Raw genomic sequence first — 14721 nt, 5'->3', positions numbered from 1 at the left:
GCTGCCTGCTGCAGTCTGCTGCATAAGTGGGAGTGAAGGCTCTGAGATATCAGAGCCTAAAGGGGGAACTTGGTGACCGCTGCTGTTGATATTTACAGGCTGCCTCTGGGTGCCCATGTGGAAAGAGCAATGGAGGTCATCATATGTGACTCATGACGCATAACCTGATGACTCAGAGTCACGACATACTGAAACAGCTTCCCAAACAAACAGGAACTGCTCTTTAACTATTGGCTCTTCATTAAGCATTTGCACCCTATCCAAAGCAAGACCTAGAGATAAGTGTAATTGCTGAGGAAGTCAAGTTTAGGCCTCTTGCTCATCGATGAGTAGAAGTAGATTAAAACGCCCAAAACCTGGCTGAGACTACCCTGGCCCCTTGTGCAACCAGGATTGCCATCAATGTTGTCATTTTATTTTGTGTTGTGTATATTTTAGTCAACATTTCTGTGCACAGCGTATTGTGTACAAAGATAGCATGCTGATTTCTATAGATCACCGTTCCTGACCTCTTCAAAGACAAGAACATCAACATTTCTCGTTCCATAGGGATTGTACTTTCCCCATCTTTGTGCCATAAAACTGTTGATGAAATAAACATCTTACAATCTCACAGTTGGGTTAAAAGGATCATTTATAGAGATAGAGTCATATCTTCAACCTTGCCTTATTTGGTTTTCCACATTTATATTGTCATTCTGTTCTTGTTTTGATGTTAAGAACAATATTATTCTTTGTGATGTCCCGTTCAAGGCTCTGGTAAGTCCATCCACAGCTTGGACCAGACTCAGAGACACCTACCCTCATATACTCGATATGACTGACCAACGTTTGTCTGATGGACTGACGGACGTTTGTTCTGACACCATATTTGGAGTTTCATTAAGAGGAACTGTGTTCACTCACATGCTATTAGAAAAATACACTTGTAGAGGTTCCGTGTTTTGTGTATGCGTATGTTTGTGTGTGTGTTGCTTGGCTTCAAGAAGGAAAACCCGTACTTCTGTCTTTTACTTCTTTCATATGTTTAAAGACCTATTTTCACAAGTTGGTTGGCCGTGCCATTATAGGAACATAGGCTGTGCTGTCCAACGTGTGTGTGTGTTTGTGTGTGTGTGTATGTGTGTGTGTGTGTGTGTGAGTGTGTACCACCTACCAGTTGTAAGAACTCCTGTTCTAACCCCACTCACACTGAGTAACCATCAGTGTTCTGCACAAGTAGATGATTATGGTAGACCTTGTGACTTCACAATGACACAACATATTTCCCGTTTCCGACCCTTAAAGAAGAAAATATTTCTTTTCATCCTCAGGATTATTGGACTACTTTAAGGTTTGGTATGAGATAATCTTACAGGACAAAGCTGTTGCCATGAGCAACCCACATATTCACACAGGAAAAGCCACTTACTTCTAAAATGAGATAAAAGTTTAAGACAGCAAGGTGCAAAACAAAACAAACCAACAGACTAGATAACAAATAATAAAAATTTATTTCAGTGTTAACAACTATCGGGAATACATCCAATTTCTAACATAATTACGATTTTTGGGATTGGAATCATTTTTGATTGCAGAACAGCACTACCTGTGACCAGAACAGCCCCGCCAGCCATTGTTGGGAAGAGCAAATTAGTGTCAGAGACACTAATCACTAACTGCTATAACCTTGCCCTATCTCTTCACTCAGCCACCTTTACATCAGTCACCCCTTCCAGTGCGGTTAATGAGATGGAAAACACGTTTTGGGTATTTCTTAAAGCCTTGATAGCCTAGAAAGATGGATCCTTCCTTGTGATGTTACTGAACTTTGATGTTCTGAACACATTTTTGGAGTTGAGTTGGCCTCTGCCAAGACAAACAGTGTCACAGCATGCGCCACCACACAGATGGGCTGCGTCTCACCGCGCGGGGGCGGGTAAAGTACCCCATGAGAGATGAAGACGTGTTTTTGGTTTGTGTGGGTGTGCATGTGCGTGTGTGATACCGGGTAACAGTTCCGCATCCCATAAGTCCTTCAGCATTTAGAATCAACGTCAACGTTTATTAATCTCCGCCCTGTTCATTAATACACAACCAATATAGTGTTAGCTCTATTCACAATATTCATACATATACCTATGTATGTCAGTTATCAAAGGGTAACATTGAGCCCCGCGATGGGCGGTATGTGCATGTGAACGAGGGTGCTGGACACGTTAACGGGATGAGCCCACTCTGGATAGTGTGTTAAATCAAACATGGCGACCCCCCATGTGTTCATCGCAAGACTCACACACAGGACACCCAGTATGTTCATGACCACACCGGTCTTCACCTACAGATACGGAACAGACGAAGAAGAGACATTAATATCTGTTGGGTCAATGGCGGCGCCTCTACGTGTGTGTGTGTGCGTGTGTGTGTGTGTGTGTGTGTGTGTGTGTGTGTGTGTGTGTGTGTGTGTGTGTGTGTGCGTGCGTGATTGTGTGGGACACACCTGGGGGGGGGGGGTCAATGAGGATGATTCTAAAGGCCTACATTTTGGCGAAATATTGATTAATATATATATTTATATTTTTTATATATTTTTTTTTTATATAGTTTTTTAAATCATCAAATTAAATGAACATGTGGTTTGTTTCTCCAGTTTCACAAAATCATTAGAAAAGTGGGTCGACAGTTGGTCACCCAGTTTTTTTACCAAGAAAAGTGTATTTACTCTACACATTCCCATGACAACCTGATAAGCCTGGTCTAACAGCTAGCGTTACTGTAGCTAAAATAATAACAGCATGCACTGGATGATAAAACTGAAAAGATTGTTTGCATTACCATTCACATGATATCCAATAGCCTACCTATCTACAAATAGCCTACATTGGTACTAAGAAGGAAATGTTACGTGTAATGTTACATATGGAGATAAGGAAATGTTTAGCATCCCATACCGTATGGGATGTTAAATATATAATATTTAAAATGTATATATTTTATAAAAATATTTTAAGAAGACTCTTTTTGGGCGGTGGGGTCTATAATTGCATTCTGTTAGGGGGCCCAGAACTCCTAGGGACGTCCCTGTGAGTGAGTGAGTGAGTGAGTGAGTGAGTGCGTGAGTGAGTGAGAGAGAGAGAGAGAGAGAGAGAGAGAGAGAGAGAGAGAGAGTGTGTGTGTGTGTGAGTGAGTGTGCGTGAGCCTGTGTGTGTGTGTGTGTGTCTGTCGGAAGGAGGAACCCACCATGTCTTTGACCAAGAGGTGTCCGGAGGCGAAGGCGATGGAGTTGGGGGGCGTGGAGACGGGCAGCATGAAGGCATAGGAGGAACCCACCGTGGTGGGGATCATGAAGTACAGAGGGTTCACCGACACAGCAATGGCCTGCAGAACAACAGAATCACAGGATTCAGGTCAACCATATTGCTTATGCTAATAATAATCAACTGCTAATAATTATAGCAATGATTATAGTAATAATATTGTTAATCAAAATACATGCATTATTCATAAATAAAGCCTCAACGACACTTCACACATCACATCTTATTGGCTTCATAAAAAAGGGAGCACTGGATTTATCATTACAGAAATGATGGCGCTTTTTCAGGGAGTGAGCAGGAGTGTACAACGGGTCACTTAAATTCTGATCCGGGGAAGATATTGTACACTAAAATTTAGTTTTTACACAATTCACAGATTGGCAGATTGTTCTTTTGGCCATTTGCCCATTTATCAATGTTAATGTAAGTAGGATATTTAGACTGTGTTTTTTTTTTTATTTCATTATTTGACCCAATATCTTCCAAATCTTGAAAGAATAAATAAATATAATGCAATACTGCATTACTGCATTGCATAGTCATCTGTCACTGTTTCACTCTCATATATTGGTCACATACTGATTAATGATGAGGGCATGCAGTTAATGACCAACCAAGTATACAAACACAGCCAAGACCTTCAACCTCCAAACCAAAAACCAGTCTCTTTACTGAGCAGACAATCATAAAAGGTGCTCTTTGGTTACGAGCAGCAGTCATTCTAGATTTTGATGCCTGTGCTTTAACTTTGTATTGAAGACTGGTCTAGTGATGAAATGCAGCCTAGGATGCACAATGTGCACTTGAAACTAAATAAAGTATTATTACATAAAGATTTAGTCATTGTAATAGTAATTTAATAATACATAATTATTAAATTAAAGGTTTTTGTTGGACGAAGCATTGTACTGTATATTTTTGTTGTAGAGTGATTCAAAAGTCCAAACAACCCACCCTACAGCTAGTAGTATGTATCATAACAGACTATGTTCATAGTAGACTCATAATGCTACTTCAGTCCAAGTTAAAGAAGTGATGAAAGGCCTTGTGGACGCCAGCAGCGGGTGGATGGTAGGCGGGTCTTACCAGTTCAGCGATGACAGGTAGGAATATGATGATGGTGGCGGTGTTGCTAGCAAACTCGGTGAAGCAGGCGACGAATGCGGTGAGCAACATGGCCGCCGCAGCGGGAGGGACCTCAGCTAGAGGCTGGAGGTGGCCTCCGATCCACGAAGCCAGGCCGGACTCCTGGGAAAAAAACAACATGTCTGGTCAAGGCCAAAGGTCATCCTCCATCCAGTGCACGGGGTAATAATAATACACAATTGTTGAACGATACCGGAAGAACGACTATGGAAAGTTCATAGGACAACAGGTGTTGAGCAGAGAACAGGTGGTCTCTGTGCTGTTGTCGTGGTCACCCTGGATCCATTCAGGGCTTTGAATGAGTACCTCGCAGCCTTTGGCCATAGCGAAGCCCCCTCCGAGCAGCAGAATGATGTTCCAGGGAACGCTGTCCTGGGCCTTCTTCCAGGAGAGGAGTGGGATGTACGCACTGTTGCTTGCTGACCAGGAAAACAACATATTTTCAATGCATTCACATTACATAGGCTGCTTTAAATCCTTATGAACTATATTTATGTTCACATGCGGTAGTTTAAAATGAACTGATCTTGCATGAAAAGAACTCATGTGCAAGACTACAATGAAGTCTGTTTATTTTATTTTCTGGTGTTCTGTTTTAACAGCTGATCAGACACACACACACACACACGCACACACACGCACACACACGCAGACACACATACAAGCAAGAAAATAATGCAACACATTTTGGAGAGATTTATATAATCACACAAACAGAAGGGCTACAGTCTCATTTGCAAGGACTTGCTCTCTAATCTACGCTATTAACATTCTGCTGGTTTGCTTAAGCCGCAGTACAGGTTCTGCAGTGGATTAACACTAAACGTGCAAATCAGGACAGGATACAATGACACATAATAAATAGTCCACTCATGTCAATCGCTTTTCTCCCTCAGTTGTTAGTTTTATCCAACATCCCTTTGCAATCATCCAACAAATACATTATCTCATGACGCTATAGAGTGGCAATGGTGTTGTGTGATTCCTCTGACCTTGTGGGTTGAACCACCAGCTGAGAGACGGCTTCTGAGAGGGGAAGAAGAAGAGTATGGAGACGATGATCACCCCGGTGACCGCGTCAGACACGTACCTAGAGGGCAACAACAGGCGCACGGTATGGACGGTGAGAAGGAGACTCAGTGGACAGACGGGAGCACACAGGGACAGACGTACTTTGGATTGAGCACTCCTCTCCTACCCTTTGGGGAAGAACACGGACCAGCCCGTCACAAATTTTGGGTCTCGGGTGAACAGCAGAACCGCAAATAATACGAAGAAGAAAGCAATGGACGCTTCTGCGAAACTGAAGGAAAAAAGACAAGAGAGGTCGACAGTCTGTCAGTAAGACGACAGGTCCACACCGACCCGCTAACCGCTAACCTGAAGGGTGAGGACACGTGATGCTCACTTTACGGGCCCCAGCTTCCTGTAGTCGTCCTCAATCACCGCCTGCGCTTTGGCTTCGGCCTCGGCTCTCTGGTCCTGTTTCTTGACGCACAATCTGCATGAAAACAAAACAGCCAATGATAGGTATATGCTGTGACACGGGCATGCCACCTCAGGAGAATATATACATATAAATATAATAATTTCCTGTAAAAAAAAGGAAACAGACGGCGCACTGCTTGTAGATGTTCCTGAGTATCCTCCTTGGATAGACGATACATAATCAAATACATATGCACTCGGTTGATGTGAATGCATTGAGTATGAAGCAAAGTGCCAGTGAGATGCAGCATTGGCTATAGAGTGGATAACCAAGCATCTTCTGAGGGTGTAGGTTGACCTTAAGCATCTATGTAAGGGAGCTGTACACAATGAAAACAGTGAAAACAGTCCATCAGGGGAGCATGAGCATCGTAACTTGGTAATGTATGACAACGTCTTTAAAACCATTAGTTTCAGGCTGAGAGTACTAGGGAGGAGGGAGAGGTGTTATCCCCATGGTAACGACCAATGAAAACTGTCTGTTACTTACAAACTTGTACGGTCGTTGTGTGAGAGTTATAATGAGCAAGGTTGTAAATGAACGAGACAGTGTGGCATTATACTTTAAGTGTCTGAGAAGTGTAACACTTATATGACATCAGGGAAAGAACATTGAGTGTGGAGCAGGATAGAATTTTCAGACACCTGAGAAGGAAAAACACGTTAAACCGGTTTTCTGTCAGTTACGATATTATTCTAACTGTGGAAAAATTGCATAATTTCTTTTGTTACTTAATATTCATTATCCTTTTGACATTTTGTTCAAGAGCGATTGAGAAAAACTGTAAAGCAATAGAACAACTATAACTAAACTACATCGTGTTCACCTCCCCTTCAAAGTACTCCATCAGCAATCAGCCAACAAAAAGCTGGTTTAAATGGTAACTATTGAGACTCCATACTCAAAGATGTAAGGGTTGAAATATAGACTTAATCATTAAATATCATACAGTTAATGTTTACTATAAGGAGGCTACCAACTTCCTCCGCTGTGTATTACATACATTCAGTAATCCACAAACCAAAGTAATGAATCTCAAAGACAATAACGTCGCCTACCGTGTGTTGAGTCCCCCATAGAGAAAGGCGATCCACAGCCACCCCAGAAAGAGGAATATGAGCATGAGTGGGAGGGCGAAGGCGAACCATGACCCAAAGTTGATGACATCACACTCTGGGAAGTAGCTATGAAACAGAGTTGGGTAGCGTTAACGTTTTGGGTGAAATGTAAAACTTTGGAGATTCATGCAGAAGGGCAAAAACAACCCAGGGTACACGATACCTTTTAAGCTGTCCAATCAGGATGAGGTTGGGTGCGGTGCCGGTCAGCGTGGCGGTGCCGCCGATGCTGGCGGCGTACGGGATGCAGATCAGGAAGCCCTTCCAGATCTGCATCTGGTACTGGGCCTCCTCCCGCACCTCCTCAGCCGTCCGCCCATCCCCCTGCTCCGCCCCGTCCTGCCTGTGGCGGGGGGGGGGGTTTGTTCATCAGCTTCTGCGGTCAGGTCACAGCATGACGTTTGATATGGCCATGGCGGCGTTGCTGGTCCTCACCCTTCGATGGACAGAATCTGTTTCTCCGAAGGCGGGGATTGGATGGGCTGCATCTTCATGTTGGACGGGCCTGAGAGGAACCACGGAGCGAGGGAATCACCAAACAACTGATTAGAGGTTGATTAACTTCTTCCTATAGGTCTCTTGTGAGGCCCTATGGAGGCCTTTGGGAAGACCTTTGAGACTTTAATATATGATTGAAGACAAACATCAATCAATTACCACTTTTTTCAAATCCTAGGTTAGGTATTAGAGAACATGGCAGAGACCAACTCGTACATCTGTATTCAGTGTACATACATGATACACCTGGGTAAACATTGGTGGATCTTTTTATGGAGTTAACTTACACATTGGTTGCAAGGCAGCAATCATTGATTAACACGTCACAATAGACGTCACAGTATGAGCACTATGAGCTTGAAGTTTATAGTTGTGAGACGTCATAGCAGTACCATTTATGATCTCGTTCTCAGCGTCCTCCGCTGATCTACAGTTCCTCTTCAGCGTCTCCAGGTCCCCAAACAGGCTCTCCAGGATGGCGTTGGCGATGGGCAGCATCATGGCGGTGGTGGCCGTGTTGCTGAGCCACATGGAGAGGGACGACGAGGTCAGCATCATGCCCAGGATCAGCCTGCACGGGGAACAGTCATCAAATAACACTCTATTAATACACTTTATTAATACAAACACTACGTTGACAGAAATGTTACATGAAGAGATGTGCTCTCTTTTTAATATCTTTTTTTGAAGGTAATCCTTTTATTGTAGAGTGAGATAGACATGAAGGTATGGGAGAGAGATGAAGACATGCAGCGAAGGACTCAAACCCGGGTTGCTGCAGTAAGGACTGGGCCTTAATGGTACGCCCGCTACCCACTGAGCCACCGGGGCGCCCCAAATAAACTATTTCTTGATGCATAACCCAAAACAGAGCAGAAGAGGTTGAGATGGCATGCAGGGTTTTGCTTGGTCTCACCAGGCTGGCTTTACGCCGACAATCTTGAGGACCTTCAGCGCTATGCGGCGGTGCAGTCCCCATTCCTCAATGGCCGACGCCATGATCAGACCACTTAGAAATAGGAAGTTGGTGTCGAGGAAGTACTGGGGGCAGACCTTCTTGGAAGGGAGGATCCCCATTGTGGGGAAGAGGCAAACAGGGAGCATGGCAGTGACGGCCAGAGGCAGGGCCTCCGTGCACCAGAACACCGCCATCAGCAATACCACATACAGACATTTCCCCTCCTGAAAGACACGCAGAGTTAGCAGTGATCGGGTACTTAACTATGGTGGATAAATGTAAGGACAGCATGTCAACAATGCACACACACACCTGGTCAGGTGTTGTTTAATAATAGCATTGTACTGTTATTTAATATGTACAATTATGTACTTATTATGAGAGAAAACAGTGTGTGTATCTGTGTGTGTCTGTGTGTGTGTGTGTGTGTGTGTGTGTGTGTGTGTGTGTGTTTGTCTATGGGTGCACATCTGCTTGCGTGTGAAAGTGTAAAAGTGAGAAATAGTTAATTACAGACAACTGTATATGTACACAGATTTGTTTCAGGAGTGAAAATGATTGAGAAAATTTCCTTGTGAGTTTGAACAATGCAATATGTTTGAGACTTAAAACTATGCAATTTGATTGATGGATAGATAGATAGATAGATAGATAGATAGATAGATAGATAGATAGATAGATAGATAGATAGATAGATAGATAGATAGATAGATAGATAGATAGATAGATGGACAGAGGGACAGACAGACAGACGGACAGACGGACAGACGGACAGACGGACAGAGGGACAGAGAGACAGACAGACAGACAGACAGACAGACAGACAGACAGACAGACAGATAGACAGATAGATAGATAGATAGATAGATAGATAGATAGATAGATAGATAGATAGATAGATAGATAGATAGATAGATAGATAGATAGATAGATAGATAGAGGTTGGTTGGTTGGTTGGTTGGTCCGTCGGTTAATTGATTGAGTCCTGTCCTGAAACAAGTGTGAAAAGAACATCGCAGTGAACTATAAAGTACACTTACCTTCTCTGGAAGACCGAAAAGTAAAGGCAGGAAAACGAGTGGTGTTAGAAAAACAATCAGCTGTTTTCTGACGCACCATAATTTCCGGAATAATACCGATATTTCCATTTCAGTTCCAAGTTGGAGTGTGTTGGTATTGCCTATAGGGAATACCTCAAGTGTTGCTGCCCCGCCTTCTAAACTGCACTGAAGCCCCGGGCCGGGCGCTGCAGCTTAGTTATAACATCTTTACTAAGTAGGGGGTTACACATTAGCTTTCTCAGCGCAACCCATTGCATCACAACAAATACTTGTGTTACTTTGCGCGTAATAACTGTTGGTGTTGCTCTTCTAAATTGCAGCAGTTGCTGACAATATAAATGGACGGGGGAAATGTATGAAAGGCCATGGCTCGTTTAGAGGATATCTGTTTCTGAACCGTATATTTAAGTTCAGACGAGATTTAATGATATAGTAATGACCTCGCCGGTGACATGGGAAGGATCAGTCATTAGTTGCTTATTGTACGAATATTTTTAGTACAAATCTGGTTACTGTAAGGCTGTAACCAACGCCAAAATACACACCAACAACTAATTTACGGAAACACAACCACACACACACACACACACACACACACACACACACACACACACACACACACACACACACACACACACACACACACACACACACACACACACACACACACACACACACCGCAGAACGCATAACACCTTCAACGGGCATGCGTTGAAGGTGTGATCCTCCTCCAGCTCACCTGGCGATTCCCCTTCACACACACTGATTGACAGGTAGAACATGACAATACATGCACATGGAACAAATTGCATAACGGACAACGAATTGCACACACATAACACACAAACACCTAAAGAGTCCCAGGGTCGCTACAATATTAAGAACAGCGCACCAAACCACGTCCAGCAGAGTATGGAGGACCACAAGTGTCACGGAAATAGTAAGAAAGAAATAGACTAAATTACAAAGTAATTCATTATATAAAAAGAGGAATTATAAAAATAATTTACAAATGAAATATTAATCCATCGATAAGTAGCTCAAATTAAAAAGGGATTTACAAAATCAACATAAACAGTCAATAAGTACATAATTTAAAAATACATTAATGAATAAATAAATGCTTCAATTCAAAAATGTATTTGAAAATGCATGTTTAAAAAGAGAAATAAATAACTGGATTCACAAATTGGATTAAGAATACAGATTTTAATCAGGCATTTAAAAGGGCGATTTCCTTGACATTTGCATTTCCATTTCCCCGCTGCTTTTTTTTTTCCTATAAGCTATTCAATTTGCTTAGTCATTTAGCTTCTCCTTTTAGCCTCTCCATTTAGCCTCTCCGTGACACTCCAGGCCTTGCGCTGGTAAAACGAGGTAAAACAATGCAAATAAGCCATGGGATGTAATAAGCTCACCGATTGGCTATCAGCTGGTATGTCATATGCAGACGTATGACATAGATGTGGGAAGGAGAAGGGTGTTTTTTTTAAGCACTAAAATGGAACTAAATGGAAGAAAGACAGAATAACACAATAAATACCATAATTAATTTGGCTGACTATGTCGACAGTAATGTTCCAGTTAACTATGACTGTGCTCTGACGAGGTTGCTTCAGCTAAGGGAAAACTTGGAAGCATCCAGCTGCCATTTAGAGGACGCTGTTCGGGCCAAGTTTAATGAGGTGGAGCATTTAATTCGCCAAATTGGTAACATTTCAGAGATTCAGCCCTGTCTTGACATACAAAGAGACCAGTTACAGCTGCAGATCTCCTTCGGAATCCCGCGCAGGGAGATAGCAAGACGTTTTGGTGTGTCTTTGAAAACTCTCCATCGCATGATTGCCCTGTAGGGATTAAGATAAGAAACCTCTAGTTGACTAGCTAGCTAAGGCTAACGACATCTAGCGCTAATTGTCACCCCATGCGGGTTGTCCTTTGAAAATATAATTTTCACTGACCGAGGAAAGATAGGACAAGCGGTGATAGCTACCTTTCCTGTTGTGTAGGCTTGGTCACTAGAGTACGTTTTGTTCGTATACAACATCGCAAATCCTGAGAAAGCATATTGAAATATAATGTTACATTCAAGTCCCGATAAATGTTAGGTGTAATGCTATGGAATCTTCAGGAGCTACATTTCTCAACAGCTGACTGTATTTTCATACTTAATACTGTAATGACCTCGCCGGTGACATAACCATATCCAGTCATAAGTACTTAAAGGAACTTTAATGTTACAAACCAGGTCACTGAAACCCTTAACCAAAGGCAAAAATCCACACAAACAACAACCGGTTACCCGGGCAACCCCCAACCCCCAACCCGGTCCCTTCATCGTGCAAGCCCCCACCCTCCTGTTCTCCCAAGCCCCTCCCCCAGCTGACCTGATGATTCGCCCCCCACACTGATTGACAAGTAGAACATTCCAATGCATGCACATAAACAACTGGCATAACAGACAACGAAATACAATGCAAGACATAATACACAAACTATTTGTGTATTATACTTTCAAACTGTGGTTCTAATAGTGTGCAACTTTCTGTGCACTCAGACGAGATGACTTGAACAACAGTATCAGTGACGAGGAGTTGGACGTGATTGTGTCTGACATTCATCGCCATTACCCCAGCGCTGGCTACAAGATGATATTGGGTCACTTGAGATCAAGGCACTTGACTGATTTGTACTGTGTCTGTGGGGGGACGTGCGACGTCTGGCCTGCAGGGGGAGTATGGACAGGTTGGGAGCGCACGGGATTGGCCGGGGGGATTGGACCTGGTGGCGAGCAGGTGTCTGCACTCAGGTCAATCAGGGAGGGTGTACTTATGTGCCTGCTTTCTGTTGTAGTAGGAGAAGGAAAACCCGGAGCACGGACCCCCGAGATCCCGCACGAGGGAAACCCACACGAGTCCCGAGAGAGAGGGACATTGTGGGAACGAACCCCTTTTTCGTTACCGTTACGAGTTTTTGTGTTCTCGTTTTAAAAACAATAAAAGAGTCCTCCCGCTGAGGGACAGCACCCCTGCCTGCTTGCCTTTGTGTATTTGTGGACCCGTTACAGTGGAGCCCAATGTGGGGCGCGAGCACGGGAGGGTGGACCAGTCCCCATTGGGAAATGTACTCGGGCACCTGGCCCAGATGGCCGAGCGGCAAGGCCAGCTCCACCAAGCCCAGAATGTGGCGCTCACGGAGCTGGCCCAGTCCTTGGCCGCCGATCGGGCCATGCTCCATGAGCTCCTCGCCTCCGGCGGACGCGGCAAAGGACCCCGAGGGCCAGGGTCCGCCGCCCACATATACGTCCCGAAAATGGGGGAGGCCGACGACGCAGAAGCCTTCCTCGAGACCTTCCAGGGGGTGGCCGAGGTCTCGAGGTGGCCTCACCCGGAGTGGGCGCACCGGCTCCTGCCGCTCCTGACCGGAGAGGCGCAGCTCGCGGCCCACAGCCTGCCGGCCGGGGGCCAGCGGGACTACGACGCCATCACCAGGGCCATCCGGGACCGGCTGGGCCTCTACCCCGAGGAACATCGGCGGCGGTTCCGGACGCTGGCCTTCAGCGAGGGGGACCGACCCTTCGCCTTCGCCCAGCAGCTGAGGGACCAGGCCAGGAGGTGGCTGGTCCCAGACCGGAACACGGCGGAGGATGTGGTCGAGCAGGTGGCCCTGGAAAGATTCGTGGAGGGGCTGCCGGCTCGGACCTCCGCCTGGGTCCGGTACCACCGGCCCGAGAGTCTCGCTGCCGTGGTCGTCCTGGCAGAGAGCCACCTGCAGCCACCACCGGCGAGCCAGCGACCGCCGACAACGGGCCCACGTACCGGGGCGGCTGCCCCACGGCGGGAGAGGCCAACCCCGGCGCCGAGGGCGAGATGGGGAGGGGGGGGCGGTCCAGAGCGGGCACATGAGTCGCCTTCCCCCCCCACTCCACAGATGGGCGCTCAGACGGCAGGGGAGGGGTGTTGGCGGTGTGGGCGGCCTGGCCACTTCCGGCGGGAGTGCCCCATGATGGAGGTGGGTCAGGTCGTCCGCGTCACCGGGGCCCCATCTCCTCCCCACGGTCCCGGCGAAGCATACCGTATCCCGGTGAGGATACAGCGGGGTACGCACCAGGCGCTGTTGGACTCGGGCTGCATGCAGACCATGATCCACCAGCGCCTGGTGCGGTCGGAGGCATGGGTGGAGGCGTCGAGCGTTTCGGTGAGGTGTATGCACAGGGATGTGCACGAGTATCCTTTGGTCCCCATCGAAATTCGTTGTGGGGGTAGAAAATATAGGGTCAAGGCGGCGGTTAGTTCGAGCCTCTCGCATCCCCTGATTCTTGGGTTGGATTGGGCAGGGTTTCCACAGGCAGTTAGGGGGACTACGGGGATGCGGACACGACAGGTAGGGACATGTAAGTCGTGTGCTGTATTCTGCGCCGGTGTCCGACGCTGCTCAGGGATCGGGGGAAGGGGGGGGGGGTCCTCAACCCGAGGTCCCAGCGCCGAGATTTCCACCGGTGGAGGATTTCCCCCTCGAGCAGTCTCGTGACGCCACATTGAGCTCAGCCTACTGCCAGGTGATAAGTATTGATGGGAGTCGGGTCCGGCCAGACGCGGCGCTGACTTATATTTTGGTAGTCCCGAGAACAGTGCATTGCAATAATCCAGTCTTGATGAAACAAATGCATGAATCAGTGTCTCTGCATCCGCTGCAGATAACATTAGTCTGATTCTTGCAATGTTTCTCAGATGGATAAAGGCAATTCTAGTTATACTTCTAACATGTTGGTTAAAGCACAGTTGAGGGTCGAACAGGACACCAAGATTCTTGACAGATGCACTCTGTGGGATGGCGAGGTCATCCAACCACAGTGAGACATCCTCAAACTCTCTCCGGTCCTGCTTCGAGCCGATAATTATCAGCTCTGTCTTCCCAGTGTTAAGCTGTAGGAAGTTTTGTGAAATCCAGCCCTTCACCGCAGCCAGACAGGACTCAACCCTCTGGATCTGGGCCGAGTTCCCTGAATCTACAGGAATGAAGAGCTGGGTGTCATCCGCGTAGCAGTGGAAACTAATTCCGAAGCTGCGGATAACGTTGCCCAAGGGAAGCATGTAGATTGCAAAAAGTAATGGACCAAGGACCGACCCTTGTGGTACGCCAAAGCGCAGTTTGC

The 14721-nt window shown here is 46.0% G+C and overlaps 1 protein-coding gene across 1 annotated transcript; it reads right to left on the bottom strand.

Moving 5' to 3' along the window:
- Positions 1-1569: 1569 nt before the first annotated feature.
- slc13a3 (solute carrier family 13 member 3) lies at positions 1570-9121 on the bottom strand. The gene is made up of 12 exons (XM_079740869.1): positions 8464-9121; positions 7940-8118; positions 7485-7554; positions 7213-7392; positions 6990-7115; positions 5851-5943; positions 5641-5745; positions 5435-5532; positions 4749-4861; positions 4383-4544; positions 3220-3357; positions 1570-2317 (listed from the first exon to the last, which is right to left on the bottom strand). Exons 1-12 carry the CDS (start codon positions 8697-8699, stop codon positions 2135-2137), a joined length of 1683 nt encoding a protein of 560 aa, XP_079596995.1. The 5' UTR covers positions 8700-9121; the 3' UTR covers positions 1570-2134.
- Positions 9122-14721: the final 5600 nt, after the last annotated feature.

The sequence above is a fragment of the Pollachius pollachius genome, assembly GCF_949987615.1.
Source record: "Pollachius pollachius genome assembly, chromosome: 8".
In the NCBI taxonomy this organism is placed as follows: domain Eukaryota; kingdom Metazoa; phylum Chordata; class Actinopteri; order Gadiformes; family Gadidae; genus Pollachius; species Pollachius pollachius.
This window is presented reverse-complemented; position numbering and strand designations above follow the sequence as displayed.

Coding starts and splice junctions, on each gene's coding strand:
- slc13a3 (XM_079740869.1), bottom strand. CDS start 8,699: ATGGCGGTGTTCTGGTGCACGGAGGCCCTGCCTCTGGCCGTCACTGCC. Junction 8,119..8,463: donor GTCGGCGTAAAGCCAGCCTG/GTGAGACCAAGC, acceptor TTCCCCGTGCAG/GCTGATCCTGGGCATGATGC. Junction 2,318..3,219: donor ACCTCTTGGTCAAAGACATG/GTGGGTTCCTCC, acceptor CCGTATCTGTAG/GTGAAGACCGGTGTGGTCAT.